The sequence below is a fragment of the Populus nigra genome, chromosome 7 (assembly GCF_951802175.1).
Source record: "Populus nigra chromosome 7, ddPopNigr1.1, whole genome shotgun sequence".
Classification (NCBI taxonomy): domain Eukaryota; kingdom Viridiplantae; phylum Streptophyta; class Magnoliopsida; order Malpighiales; family Salicaceae; genus Populus; species Populus nigra.
Window position 1 is genome coordinate 13,181,414 of NC_084858.1, and position 16,482 is coordinate 13,197,895.

At 31.0% G+C, this 16,482-nt stretch overlaps 2 protein-coding genes across 2 annotated transcripts; one reads left to right on the top strand and one right to left on the bottom strand.

Moving 5' to 3' along the window:
* The first annotated feature begins 681 nt into the window (after positions 1 to 681).
* On the top strand, positions 682 to 2,467 carry LOC133698391 (6-phosphogluconate dehydrogenase, decarboxylating 2-like). The gene has a single exon (XM_062121291.1). The coding sequence runs from the start codon at positions 684 to 686 to the stop codon at positions 2,148 to 2,150; it is 1,467 nt and encodes a 488-aa protein (XP_061977275.1). The 5' UTR covers positions 682 to 683; the 3' UTR covers positions 2,151 to 2,467.
* A 4,673-nt stretch (positions 2,468 to 7,140) lies between these two features.
* Positions 7,141 to 7,527, bottom strand: LOC133700071 (protein SOB FIVE-LIKE 3-like). Its single transcript, XM_062123633.1, has one exon. The coding sequence runs from the start codon at positions 7,525 to 7,527 to the stop codon at positions 7,141 to 7,143; it is 387 nt and encodes a 128-aa protein (XP_061979617.1).
* Between the last annotated feature and the right edge of the window lie 8,955 nt (positions 7,528 to 16,482).

Sequence of the window (16,482 nt, forward strand, 5' to 3'; positions counted from 1 at the left end):
CAAAAGAAATAAGGACTAGATTGAATATAAAAAAATGATAGGACACTTTCATACTTTGACAAAGAAAAAAAAATAAAAGAAAAGAAAAAAAACATATCATAACCCAATCATCGCTCCATCGTGAGCGCACACTGTATCACTAGGAAAAGGATATTTAATTGTTGGACAAAGACACACAGTCTACTCAAAAGACACGGACAATATCCATTTGCATACACATGCGTGGTACATGCCAGTCATGTTTTTTTTTATTGATATTTTATATTTATAAAAATAATAAACTTCTCTTAGTAAATATGAGCATAACCAAGAAATAAATAAGAGCAACAGATCAAAAAGCCCTTCCTTGCGAGGAAGTTTTAAATTTCTTGATCCCGAGGATGGTGATGTAATTTCACTTTGCATAAAAGATGAAAATGTCTTTAAAGTCACTTACACATCAATTCATTATTTATTGATCCTAATGTTATTTAAGTGATCGTATTTTTCCCAAATAATATAAAATGACTGATCTAACCCCAAAACCTAATGTTATTTATTGATCCTTCTCTTAGGAAAATTGAGGTTTTCATTATGAAATGCTAAGTAAAAACCACATGTGTTTTAGGTTTTCTGTTAATTAATATTAATTAATTTTTCAAAGTTATGGAATTTATCCTCAGATAATTTTGGACAGGGTAACGATGGCCGCACCCCCAAAACCAACAAGAATAGGCCTCGCTGGTCTGGCTGTCATGGGCCAGAACCTGGCCCTTAATATTGCAGAGAAAGGCTTCCCCGTTTCTGTTTATAATCGGTCCACCTCAAAAGTTGATGAGACTGTTGAGAGGGCCAAAAAAGAGGGAGATCTTCCCTTATATGGCTTCCATGATCCTGAATCTTTTGTGAAGTCAATCCAAAAGCCTCGAGTGATAATTATGCTTGTCAAGGCAGGGTCACCTGTTGATCAAACCATAAAGACTCTTTCTGCCTACTTGGAGAAGGGAGATTGTATCATTGATGGTGGAAATGAGTGGTATGAGAAAACTGAGAGGAGAGAAAAGGCTATGGCTGAATTGGGCTTGCTCTACCTTGGAATGGGACTTTCAGGTGGTGAAGAGGGTGCACGTAATGGAATTTCTTTGACGCCTGGAGGTTCCTTCGAGGCTTTCAAGTCCATCGAAGACATCCTTCTTAAAGTGGCAGCTCAAGTTCCTGATAGTGGCCCTTGCGTGACTTACATCGGCAAAGGCGGTTCTGGTAATTTTGTCAAGATGGTTCATAATGGAATTGAATACGGCGATATGCAGTTGATTGCTGAAGCTTATGATGTACTAAAATCAGTTGGAAAGTTGTCAAATGAAGAACTCCATAGTGTTTTTGCAGAATGGAACAGGGGTGAGCTTCTTAGCTTCTTCATTGAAATCACAGCAGATATATTTGGAATTAAAGATGATAAGGGTGAAGGATATTTGGTTGACAAGGTTTTGGACAAAACCGGCATGAAAGGTACAGGAAAATGGACTGTGCAGCAAGCTGCTGATCTATCCGTAGCAGCTCCTACAATTGCATCTTCTTTGGACGCAAGGTTCCTGAGTGGTTTGAAGGAGGAACGCGTTGAGGCTGCTAAAGTCTTCAAAGCAGGTGGTTTTGGGGATATTTTAACTGGCCAAGTGGTGGATAAGAAGCATTTGATTGATGATGTCAGACAAGCTCTTTATGGATCCAAGATTTGTAGTTATGCACAGGGGATGAATCTGATCCGTGCAAAGAGTATTCAGAAGGGATGGGACTTAAAATTGGGAGAACTAGCTAGGATTTGGAAGGGTGGTTGTATTATCCAATCTGTATTTCTGGGCAGAATCAAGAAGGCATACGATAGGAATCCTGATCTTGCTAACCTTCTAGTGGATCCAGAGTTTGCAAAGGAAATTATTGAGCGCCAGTCTGCGTGGCGCAGGGTTGTGTGTCTTGCAATCAACTCCGGTATTAGCACTCCTGGAATGTCATCCAGTCTCGCATATTTTGACACCTACCGGAGGGGAAGGTTGCCTGCTAATTTGGTCCAAGCTCAAAGAGATTATTTTGGTGCTCATACATATGAAAGGGTTGATGTGGAAGGATCTTTCCATACTGAATGGTTCAAGATTGCCAGGCAGTTGAAGAATTAAACCTTTCCTTAGTTCTATCAAGCTTAATCAAGACTTTCAATAAGACAATAACTTCTCCCCTGGACTCTATGCTGGGTACAGCTTTCGCCACCCCTATTTCATGAGATTCATCTCGATCCATTTGAATATTTAGACACTTTTTCGTTCTTCTATAAGTTGTGGTTTTTCTTGGCGGTTCTACTGCTTTGTATTTTAGCGCCACCAGGTTCCTCATTTAAGCTTCGTGGCTGTTTTCTGGTTTGAAGAGATATGTAATGGTGCTTCTGAGGAGTAGTTTGAAATCAGATATTCGAGCAATAATCTCTCTTTCAGTGGTATTCCTTGCTTTGCTATTCTTCAGCAATTTATTTACTTTACAGTATTGCCATGCAATGGATGTTGGTTTATACTTTTCCGACTTTACATTTGAATTTATTATTTATAAGGCGGGGAAAATGTTTGAATGCTGCAACAATTACTTGATTTCATTTGTTATATAGCCAGGTAAACCCGTGCTATGCCAACTTTTCACCAAGTAACAATCTTATCTTGAAAACATGATGGTTATTTTTATTCAGAAATAGAGATGAAGATATTGATAATAAAAATAATTTTTTAAAATAAAAAATATTATTTATTTTAATATATCATAGATAAAATAAAAAAAAATGGAGGTTGGCGCGGTCGTGATTATCAAGTTTATTTTCCAAAAATCAGGAGGTTCTGTTCTGTCGGCATGAAAACGACAGTACAGTAATGGAATTCGAAGCTCGAGCATCTTTGCATTCAACCTTTTACAAAATTTAAAGTTAATGCATCGACGGTAGCTTAACTGTAGCCAGTAAAGTTTTATATTTATTTTATAAAAATTACTGGTTACAATTTCATAAATTTTAAAATCATTAAAAATTTAAATACTGATTATTTCACATCCTATAAAATTAATCAAAACATACACAACTACCTCATATTAATAATAATAAAAAACTTCATACATTGTTAGGTAAAAACCCCAAGGTCGCAGTCCAACTCCCACTTCCTACCTGCCAATCAGCTCATGGTACGGAGAATTAAAATAATATATAAATTCAGACAAATGAAAAGCTCCAACATCAAGTCTTACGTTTCTGACTCTTACGTGCACCTTCCCTTCTTTCTTTTTCTTTAATATTGTTTATGTCAGCTATCTACTAATTTCTCGTCTCTTCTTCCATTCCCAGATCTTTGGTTTTTCAGAACCCATTTCCAAGGTTATTGTTTGACAAATATGTGACTTTTTTTTTAGTAGTTATTGTTTTTTTTTCTTTTTTTTTCTTCGGATATCTGAGTGGAGAAGAAAAATGAGAAGGGTTTTTATAATCGTCAGGATCTAGTTGATAACAACTCATGTTGATTTTTAGTTGATAACAACTCATGTTAGCCTCCAAGTTTTGGCTTTTGATTTGCCTGCGGTTTGCTAGAATTAATTTTCGATATTTGGTAGTGTAATGGAAAATAAGTTGGAAAACACTTTCCAGTGTTTGGTTATGTTATGGAAAATGAGCTGGAAAATAACTTATTAATGTTTTATTTTTTCAAGTTTATTAAAATAATGAAGAACAAATCTTACAAATTAAAAAGTTGAATGAGAATGAAATTGAAAAAAAAAATATTATTTCATAAATTATCTCAAATAAAATAAATAATAATCAAAATAATAGAGATCAAATCTAAAAAATTAAAAAAAATAAAAGGTGAAGAAATTAAAATAATAATAATTAACATTTCATAAATTATTTCAAATAAAATAAGTAAAAATCAAAAGAATGAGGATCAAATTTGATAAAAAATTTCAATAAAAAAATGATAAGGAAAAAGCAAATTGCAATTATAAAAATAAGGACCAAAATTAATATAAAAATTAAATTTTAAGGGAAGAAATTGAAAAATAAATATTCAAATCAAATTATATATAGCAATCAAAAGTTTGAGGATCAAATTTGATATAATCAGCAAATAATGACATTTTTAAATTTTTCACAACTTCCGGAAAGTGTTTTCCGCCCAAATTTTTCAGGAAAACACTTTCCTGAAAACCAAGCTAAATTTTCCTTTGACTGGAAAGTGTTTTCCGTTGACCAACTTTTTCAATGGCAAACAAACACATGAAAGTTTGGAAAGTGGTTTCCCGGAAACCACTTTCCGGAAAACAAACACAGCCAAAAGAGAAAACACTTTCCTAGAAACCAAACCAAATTTTTCTTTGACTGGAAAGTGTTTTCCGTTGACCGAAAAGTGTTTCCGTTGATCAGAAAGTGTTTTCCATTGACTAGAAAGTGTTTTCCGTTGACCAACTTTCCTAGTGGCAAACAAACACAGGAAAGTTTGGAAAGTGGTTTCCCAAAAAATGAATTCCGGGAAACAAACATGGCCTTAATATATATATTTTTAATTTGACGTGTAAAAAAATATAAGAACAACATATCGTGTATGTGTTGTTGTGGGGAACTTTTTGACAGGGTTACCAAATTCATCTCGACTTAGCAGGTCAACCTGGAAATTCCCTGACTAAGCCCCTTGTCTTGTCTGGGTTTCAAATCAAAGTTGGTGGGAGCTGATACAATGTGACTTGGTTGACCTTGCCGATCTAATTGTGTCTCGATCAAACCCTGATATGACTTCAAAAAAAGAGATCATCTTTTATATATATATATATATATATATATATATATATATATATATATATATATAATGAGATGATAACATCTTCGATCATCCCTGACCAACCTAGATTAACCAACCAAACCCACTACTCGAGAATTGAATGTGGTTGTGTTGTATAACTTTGATTTTTGGAATATGTTTTTGATTTAATCATAGAATAAACAAAAAAAAACATTTGCATAAAAGCCACCACATAAATGTTTTTTTAAAAGCATTATGAATGGTTGTATGAAAAAAAAAGGCTTATTAATGTTACAAAAAGAATGTTATAATGTTCTTGAAAAACAAGGTCAAAATTGAACAATATTTAATAAAATAATATCCAAAATAAAATTTTAATTAATTTATAGTAATAAATTATAATCAAAATTGAAGGAAAAAAAGACAAAGGCTAAAAAGAGGTCAAGCGCGTAGGCCTGTAAGGTGAGTTCCGACGCCTAGCCTTTTTTTTCCTTTTTTCTCATAATGGATGGATGAAGTGTTGTCCGTCTATTTTTTTTTTTTAAAGAGAACAGATGATGTGTCATCTACTTTCCACATTTTAACTATCGAAGAGGTGACCACAAAATCATGCTGGGTTTTTCTATTTATAAACTATTTTCAATTTATTTTCATCAAAACACCTAATAAATACTCTTAGAATCTCAATAAACACATTTCTCAACTCAAAACCTCTAAATCGGTAAAAGAACACAAAATTAAATAATAAAAAATTCTTTCTAAAAAATAACATACTTTTTTATGACAATATAGAAGTTCAAAAATACCTCAAAGACACTTTTCTCTTCAAGAGAAACATATTGACATCGAATTTAGCTTTATTTTGTTCACTTTATCTCACTAACCAAGTAGTTTCTCTCTCTACCATTGTTTTTAAGTAACTCTCTTTTTTTTTAAAAATTCAGAGACTGAAATGTAAACAAAATAAAATCTTAGACTAAAAGATACATGCTTTAAACTAAAGAAATGAAAAAGGAATACGAAAGACTTATGGAGGCAAAAATCTTTAAAAAGGTGTTATATGAACAATTTTTTTAAAAAAGTTCTATATATTTTCCTCGTCAATTTTGGTCCTTGCATTTTTAATTTTTTGCAATAATAAAATCGATTTGTTTTTTTATAAAATCAAGTATTAAACAAACATTAGGATATAGAAAGTAAATCGAAATAAATTATCAAGCCCAACTCTCAATCAATATAATAAGGTTATAGGAAAAAATAGATATATGTTTTTTTAAAAAATTAATTTTAATGAGGATGGTCTAATTGGATAAAACCTTGATGCCAATTGCTTTAATAATTGGATAAAACCTTGATGCAAAAAAAAAAAAGTGATTAGACTAGAGAGCTCCAATTAATTTTAATAATTGGATAAAACCTTGATGCAAATTCGACCTTAGCCCTTTGTATAAGTGGTGCTCTCTAGTCTAATCACCTTTTTTTTTTTTTTTTGGTTCTTGTCTTTCTTTCATAAAATATGCTAATTCTTTATTTTTCTCTCTCTTTGTTTTCATTTGAAGAATAGAGGCTTCCTGAATTAAGTGTTCTATTATAGTGTGCTTTTGTAATATTGCTTTGCTTTTGAAGGACAGCCCATACTCAGTAGTTTCCTAGCTGTTGCTCTTGCATCCCTTGTTCGAGGATTTGGTTGTGTATGGAGCCATTATTCTGTCACTGGAAATGTGCACGTTGCTTCTCATGGTTGGCATTTGTCCTTCTAGGTCGATCACTCTTCTTTCCAGCACAACATACTCTGTTCATTCATCGCACGCACCCACAAAGACATGACAGAAACAATATACAATGCATTGTATCGAGAAGTTTTTGCCGAAAAATTATTGTTTTCTTGTAAACTAACTTGGAATCATGTTATCCTTGAATCTCAATCAACCAAACCAATATTCAATACTCACCATGTTGATCTCTCTTCTTTCCTCCTGCCAGAAGGGAAAAAAGAAAAAAGAAAAACTTATTTCCTTCCAGAAGAGCACACACTATAGGTTAAATGGATGGAATTTGATGCAATGATCAATATGTACTGATTGTAGTCAGACAGTAAATCAGATTTATAAACATTGTATGCTGTTAAATTGAATAGGTGAGAAATAGTTTCTATATTTTGTATCATTTGAATGTGCAGGTCTTAGATTAATTTCATCGAGCCAATGAATCTTGAACATAAATATTTTGGAGATAATATCTGGAGTATGTTGCCACTCTTTAAGAGTATCTATGATAAAAATTACATTGTTCCCATCTGTCTGTGTGCTTCAAATTTTGTGAATCTTGCTCTCTGCTAAAGGAACCGCTACTTGTGTTTTCTGTGAGCATCAAGTTTCCGGCTCTTTTTGGCACTGTTCTTATCACTCTTCTTGTCTTTTTTCTCTGGTTTGGCTAAGGAGGAAAGGAGGTTGAAAAGACCACCCTTGCTGAACTTAAAATGTACTGCCCCATGACCATTCTCATGGGTGTTTTGATGATGGGGACCAGAGGAAGCATCAGAAGCCATGGAGTCATCACTGTCTCCATCAGCAGCAGAGCGATAATTTTTACTCACATCGTGAGCATTGTAGTCATTAACATCATAACTGCATTGATCATCATCTTCTTGCATGGGAGAGGCGAGGTACATTGTCCACCCAGATTCGCTGCTGCTGCACCCTTCAGAGCCCAAAATATGTTTGGATGAATCCATTCTGCCGAGGGCAGAGTTGAATGAAGCTGAGAAATTCTTGCTGGGAAAATTACTTCTGCTGTCTTTATGCTTGGGAAGGCCAAAGAAGGGAGGGAGAGACAAACTTGAGAAACAAAGTTGTATTTTGAGGACTGCACAAAACCCCTTTTTATGGTGAGCTAGAGTGAGCTTTAACGCACATTCATGCCTTCTATTTTTTTTTCCCCTTCATCATTGACAAAAGCTATCCTTTTTAACAGCCAAAATACAGGTTATCATAACTAAAAAATAAAGGTCTGAAACAACTGAGGTTCTCTGTTGGTCTTTATTTAATTAGAAAACTAAAATAATAAAAGCATTTTCATTTTGTCACTGTCCTCCTAAATGTGAAGCCAGCTTTTAGTGCAGAACTGGTGAGCCCATTTCATAAACATAAGAATATCTCTTCTAATCAGTTCTGTCTTGTAATCAGAACGCAGAAAAACCCATTCCTCAGCTCTGGAAGAATATGAGACCCATGTCCTTAAGCATGTTAGGGCATAGCCTCCACACTTCTTATTTTCCTTTCATGCCTTTAATTCTCTGTCTTGTCAGAAAGAAAGGTCATATCGCAGAGAGGTACCTCACAGGGTTATTGATATTCTAGATTAGAAATATGGGAGGCTACCTAAGATCTGCTTGCTTTTGCTCTGTCATTTCTTGTTTTCTGCTTTTAAAGCTGGCTTGTGTCTTTTAGTTACCTGGATAAGAATGGAGCTGAAGTTTCTTGTTGGTCTCACTGGATCATAGTTAAAAAGTGAAATTAACGTTATCTCAAACAATCCTACTGTAAGAATATTTACGTTACACTTTTCAGTTTTGTTCAGATGTAAGAAAGTTGGAAGAAAATAAATGGGAAATGCTTGATAGCGGCTTTGTTACATCAGGATGACTTGTTTTTTTGTGTTCTTATTCTCTGTTTCCACCAGGGATTGAACAAAAACTTTGCGGTAGAACTGGAATGGAAGATGACTCTTGTGCTGATTGGTCGGCCAATTTGGTGTGCTTGGTAGTTGGCAGGTTTATGTTCCTTTAGACTAATAATTCTAAAGGAAAAAAAACCTAAAAAATTGTATTTTTTCATTTTATTTTTTAACATTAGATTACTTAGAAAATAGATTTTTTTTTAATTTATTTTTTACAAGGTTATCCTAATCTCATAACTAGAATCAAGAATTTCATAAATTGACTCAAGTTAACTTTATTTATTTTTTGGGTCTTTTTTTAATTAAATATTTTTTTTATTGGAGTTTGTAATTTTCATCATTTTAGTTTTTATGAGATTATCTCAATTTCATAACTTGAATCGCGGGTTTGATAGATTAATCAAGGTTGACTCAGTTCATTTTTTGGGTCCTTTTATATTGATTTTTTTTTAATTTCACCTTACAACAATTCAATCTTCTTCTTTTTTTATTTAGTTTTTTTTTTAATTTCATCCTTTTACATTAAATTGTTTGGGAATTAGGCTTAATATTTTTTTTTCAATTTGTTTTTTGAAGTTATCTCAGTCTCATGGATTTAGTTTTTTTTTCTCAATTTTAACTTTAAACATTGGATCTGTTGGAAATTGAGCCTTGTAATTTTTATATTTGTTTTTTATGAAATTATTATGATCTCATGACTTGGATCACGAATTTAACAGGTTAGTTCAGGTTGACTATGCTTGGGATTTTTTTGTCTTTTTTAATTGTTTTTTTTTTCAATTTTATCATTCAATATTAAATGAGTTTAAAATTAGATTTCATATTATTTTCTTTCTATTTTTTTTCTTATTTTTTTTTAATTTCATCATTTAATGTTTGATTCATTAGAAATTGACCTTTAAAATTTATTTTAATTTACTTTCTATATATTATTATCATGGTCTCATGATTTGGGTTGTAAATTCAATAAATTAATGCAGGTCGATCTAATATATCGCCGTCTCAATATTTAAAAAACAAATATCATCTAATATATAACAAAATCAATATTTTTTTAAAAATATTATCTAAATATGTATCTTATCTTCAATTCATAATTATTTTTATTAGAGTGCCAATAATCTGGTACTAACTTGTCCCATTCATATTTTTCACTATAGATGATAGACGGTCCTAGCATAAGTCATAGCTTCTGTGATCAATTTTTTCTCTACAGGAATTGCTTTGAAGAGTTTACAAAATTAAAGTATGAGATTAACCATTTCATGCCAAAGACAATAGGTGAATCGCATGATTTGTTACTTTCTTTTTTTGTTTTGGTTTTTTCCTCTTGATTTGTTATAACTCTAGTTTTTGGGAAACCATATTCTTGCAATTGTATGTATTGATTTCACTATAGCTTTTCTCATATTGCATTGTTCATTAAAATAATATAGTGTATTTTTTTTATTCTTTTAGCAATTTTTATTATTGGTCATTAATTTGTTTATAAATTTTATCTTTATAAATTAGGTTAAATAAGATTTCAAGCTAATAATTTATTTTGAAATACCTTTCTATAGAATTTTTAAGATGTCAAAAAGATATTTTAACATTAAATTAATGTTCGATTTGGCAAGATAAAAATCGATTATATTATATTGATTAAAAAAATTAGAACTTTGAGGACAAAAACTAACTATAAAAAATTGATTTAATTACGCTGAGCCTTTTATAATTTGTTTTTTTTCTTTCTGTCTTTGTTTTTTTAAAAATTACACTTTACATTCTAAAGCTTATAAATTCATAACATTTCATATCTTTACATTGTCACGTCAAAAAAAATCAATAAAAAATATCAAATTATTTTCAAATATATCATTATATTTCATTTAATGACTAAATTGCCATTGCAATATTAATATTACAATTTTGCCATTAAATACTAAAACCCTAACCTCCATGGTTAACTCCTCTCCATCTTCATTTCAATCTCGAGCAAGCCCACGAGAAACAATCAAATTCATTTTTTTTCCTTCCCTTTTCCTTTTCAATTATGCAAAAAACTTGGGTGGTTGGTACACAATGGCAACCAATTCAATCCCAAATCCACCAAGATATTCCAGCAACCTATCACACCCCCTTAACAACCTAAATTATCCGAGCAATCCCTCTTTATCTTCCTCTTTTTCCAACCATATCCACCATAAAATCAATTATTTTAATTCTAACCAAAATTATAGCCACAAATAAAACAAATATTTTGGGGCTCATTTTCCAACCATATCCAATTAATTTTTACTATTATATTTTTTTAAAAAAACTTTAAATATAAATTAATCTGATGATCCACTAACTCGATATCTTATCCAAACTGAATATCATATTAAATCAGGTGGGATTTATTCGGTCAAACCTACGTGAGACTAATTTGATTTTTTTAATTTTTTTTTAAAATAATATTATTTTTTTAAAATAATATTAAAATAAAATCATTTTAAAATTATCTATATAAATTGGGTGATATTATGATGAATCGTGGGTACCATGATTGCCTCTCGGCCCACTCCAACTTGATAGCTATTTCGCGGGCCAGGAACAAACGACCTTGTCTTCTGTTTTCCATTTGTGTAAACGACTTGTCTTCTATTTTAAGTAAAGCAAATGACTTGTCTTACTCTTCACCAGTTTGTCTAGTGCTACCACCAAACATGTCTTCCAGTGGTAGAAAATAATCATTTCTCTTAAGCAATATAATTCAAAACCCTTTCAATAGTATGCTTTATTTTTCAAAATAACTTGTCACTGCTGTATCCAACCATTTTAATTACTAAAATAATCTAATATATATTAACTCAAATTGATTTAATAATCGGTTCATTGTATTTTCTTTTAAAATCATACTGTTCAGTCTCATTTTCTTAACTCAAATTGATATAATTCGAAATACTTTATTTCTTGTTATCCAAGGGATTCCAAGCTTATATAGCCATGTTTGTTTTCCTTAGTCTATCAAAATAAATCAGCTTAGGCCTCATTTATTTTTAAAAAATTAGTTCTTGAAAAGTGAATTTTTAAAAAATAAATTATTTTTTAATGTCCATTAGTGTCATGAAAAATAATTTCCAGGAAAATTGATTTTTTTTTCAATATTTAATAAAAAATTATATGAAATCATTTTGTGGCGTTCAAATATATAAAGAAAATAGGTTGGAAAATAGTACATTTTGAGTTATTAACTTTTTTAAAATAGCAAAATTTTTATTTTTTCTAGATATTTTTTTTGTGTTTGGAGAATATTGAAAATATATTTTTTGCTATGGTATACTAATTTTATAACAAAATTCATATGATTTAAAATGTATGGTTATTGTATAATATAATATGATTTGTATTCAAATGTATTTTCTAGTAATATTATCTAAATTAAAGTATTATATGCACTAATATATCAAATTAATATATCAATCTTTATATTGTATATTAATATATCCTAACATATTATTAATTTATAATATTATATTTTAAAGTATTATATATATAAGAATAATGATGTATTCTACTAGCACTTTGTTTTCTAGATTTCTCATGGAAAATATTTTTTATTATTGGAAAGTAAATTTTATTGATGAGTTTTTCATAACATAATTAAAAATAAAAAAATAAAAAAATATTTTTTTTAAAAAATATTTTTCAACAAACAAACACGAATTTACTACGTTTCTTATACTCTTACAAATTTTCAACAAACATGCCGCTATCTCCAATAACTTCATAATGATTTTCAATAATTTAGAGGTGAACTTATCTTATCATGATCAATTTATCCCACAATTCACTTACAAAACTATCTAATTTATTAATATATGAACCTAGCTAGATCAATTTAATGATAGATTAACCTTTTTCTTAACGGATTGAACATTTTTGTCCAATTCTTAAAATACTTTATTTTTTTTAATTATTATCCAAGCTTATATAGCCATGCTTTTTCTTTTTTAAATTAGTTTGGGAGTTCTTTTTCACTCTTACAAATTTTCAACAAACAGGCTGCTATCTCTTAAAATTATCGTATCTTGATCAATTTCAACCCACAATCGCCTTGTTTGATTAGGTGGGGCCCTGTTGTTCAATACTGACAATCATGCATCATTGCTACGCAATATTGATGTTTTCATGTTATTCTAGCAGGAACACCAGCCTTCCAAGCTTCATGAAAGCATAGACTATATCTTTCTGAAGATATGTTTGCAAATATTTCCCTTTTATTTCATGCCATCCAAATGATATATTCACACCTAGACAGAATCTGTACATCAGCTCCTGTTAGAGCAACAGCGTAAATGCCCCCCCACCCCCATTATGCACAGTTCAATTACCACCTTTTTCTCAGTCAATTTCAACTAGAACATCATTAAACCCTTTTGCGCTTTCATGCCGCCGCGTCCACTAACATTAAGCAGTATTCTCAATCACCAACACTTTTAAATTCGGCAATTAGCATATAAATGTTTTTAAAAATGATGAAATAACACTGTAATAAAAAGATTAGTGAATGTCATGCTAGCAACCTTAGTGAAAAGAATATTATCCTTTGAGACAATATCATCCATTGATTTTTAAATAAAAGAAGCGAGATTACAAAAGGCAACATAGATAGCAGTGGTGGGCCTCTTCTCCTGATGGAATCGATTATGAAGCATTAATTTTAAGCCTTTTCTCTCTTTATTGCTCTAAAATTCTTTTTCTTCTTTTTTTCTAACCTACAGTATGAAATCTAAAGTACATGTTCACATAAATGCTAGGGTGGACTTTTGGTTGGGTTGGTTAGATAATTGTTGTTGTTATGTTGGTGGTAAAAGAGGTGGAGGAGTTACTATTTATGGTGGTGACGGAGTAGGAATGGTGGAGGAGATAGGAAGATAAGGTAGGTTGGGAGTGGTGGAAATTGTTTCTGTGATTTTCCTCCTCTTTAACCTGGTATTTTTCAAATAGTATTATTTCTCAACAGTTTCATACTACTGTGCTATTTGTTTTTTGAAAAAAAAAAAACTTTTGCTGATAAATATGTATGTCAATGACTTAAAAAGCGTCTGAAGATAAAGGCTTTCACATGCCTAGATGCCTTGTCATCCAATGATATTTCCCAGGGTTTTCTTGCGGGAAAATATCTGTGACTTTGCGGCAGAAGATCATTCTATCGGCATAGTTCACGATCAAGGGTCAGCTCTTCTGCAACGGGTAATATACTGAGAATGTTTAAGTTGATACTGCAATTAATTAATCAGATATCTCTTCAATGGTTTGAGATGGTTCCCGGCCCTATGCTACCACATTTCTCTACCAGAATCTCATTAGTCTATGATTGGTTTGATAGAGATTTTATTTGATTTTTATTATAAAGAGACCATTAAGTTCTTTTGCCAATATCAATATATATATTTACATTTTTTACAAGATTTGGCGAACTTCGAAGTATGAAATTCATATAAATTTAAGGTCACAAACTCACAATGAAGGAAGATTCTACTTAAAAGATTTACTATAGTACTAATGATTCATTGAATCTAGACATTTCACATTAAATCCGAGATCCTTTCTGTAAGTTGTGGCGTAGCATCTTCCATCCACTTAAGTCTCAAGTCAAGTAATCATGTGTTCATGCTACAAAATTTCATTAGTTTCAAAGTTTTCTTCAAATGTAAGACCATATTTAAAAAAAAAAATTAAAAGAATGATGGCTTGTTCTAAATTTTTTTACATAAGAACTTGGGGAAGGAACAAATATGTCCACAAACTATCATGTATGTTCCAATTGGGTCCTCCGCTTTATAGATTATCCCAAGTGAGTTCTCTACCTATTCAAATTTTGATCAATTAACCATATGCCAGGATATAAGGTAACTTTTTGAACCAAAATTCTTATGCAAATTTGGACGTGTAAGATTTTTACCACTCAAGATTTTGCTAACAAAGAGATAAATTTTAGAGTCCGCAACTTTCACCAAGACTCATAAATAAGCTTTTAGTGAAAAAATAATAATCTTATGAGCCCGAATTTTGAGTCAAAACTTGGCTAGAAGAGAATCAAATAAGAAAATCGATATGGAGGGCTTCTAATTGGAACGGGTATGAGAGTTTGAGAGGAGATTTGTAGTTTCTCCTACCAAACTATGTCCTTCTCATTTCATCGTTAGCTTGTACTCATAAGTCAACATTATTAACAGACAATCCAAGTGTACGAGGGCCTGGCTCTGCCGACAAAGTAATTAAAGCATTATAAATAGTCATCTCCCCGTGGGAGGTGATTTGTACCATCAATTGTAATAATTTTTTAATGTTTTTCTATTAAAAATAAAATTAAATTATGTGGGGGATAATTTGATATGGTCCAATCAATTTAGTAGGTTTTAAAAATAATATGGATAATTGATAAAAAATATAATTTGATTAAAAAATTTAAGATATTTTTTTTGAAAATAAATATTAAGACATAAACATATTGGATTAACTTAGATTGATCAAACAAATTTGTGACCCAATGGATGCAACTTTGATAACATAATATAAAGCAAAAACTCATGACCTGAGTTATGAGATTAGAATAATCTCATAAAAAGAAAATTAAAATAAATTATGAAGCTTAATGTCTAATCAACCCAATGTTGGAGGATGAAATTAAAAAAAAATCAATTAAAAAAGGACACGAACAAAATGACCTGATTCAACTCATGTTAACTCGTCAAACTCATAACCAATGTCATGAGACCAAGATAATCTTATACAAAGTAAACTGAAAAAATGACCCGAGTCAATCTAGTTAACCTGTCAAACTAGCTCGTGACCTAGATCCATGAGACTGACATTATCTCATCGCAAACAAATCAAAACAAATTATGAAATTTAATTCTCAATCAATGTATTGTTGAAACAAATCATGAAGATTAATTCCTAATAAACTCAATGTCGAAGGATTCAATTAAAATAAAATAAAATAACATGAGTCAATGGAATTAACTTGTCAAATCTGCGACGCGGATTTTGAAATTAAGATGATCTTATAAAAAACAAACCGTAATAAATTATAAAGATAACTTCATAATAAACTAAACATTGAATGATATAATTAAAAAAAATATTATTACAATGAATAGTATTTTATGAAAGAGTATAAAATTAAAGTAAAAATAACTTCTCTTTTAGTTTTTGTTAATAAAAATAATTAATTAATAATAGCATTATTATAGTCATTTCATTCCCTCGGTGGGAGATGATTTGGGAAAAGAGGGGGGGGGGTAAATTCATCAAAACCATGTGAAAATAAAAGAATAAATAGATAATTTCTCAGTGATCACCACGATAAGAAAAGTGAATTTTCATGTTTCCATGAGAGGTAAACCAGCAACATTGCGCACCCCTAGGTTATTTGACAAATCCAAAAAGTCCCATATAGAGGATGCAAAAGTTAATCATTTATAGCTGGCTAAATATCTTAATATATAATCTTGATTAACTGGGAAAAAAAAGAGAATACAGGTATAGCAAATTTGAACAAAGAGAGAGGAAAATAGTGTTGTTGCATTAGGTTAATCAATACTCTATTTTTTCAGATAAAATGAAAAATCCGTTGCTACTCAACAATTATATTTTACGTATTTCCTGCAAATGCTAATACAAATTAAACAAGAGATCAAAAAGAAGAAGAAGAAAGCATCGTAAAACTTTGTTAGATTATGATTAATACAATATATATAGTATTATACAATATTGATTAGCATATTGGCCATTGACATTGAACCAAGAAATGATCAGAAAGCTATCCCAGCTGGTTACAATTCATGGCTGAAGAATTGATTGGTGTTGCTAGATATGCTGGCTTGTTCTCTCCGGCCATGATGACAACAATCGTTGGCTCTGCATCAAGAACCGGCATCCTTATAGGTATTGCGGCCGGCTTTTCTTGTTCATCACTTGAAGAATTCCTCGAGTGTTTTCTGTAGTAAGAACATGCTAAAGTTATCAATGCTACAAC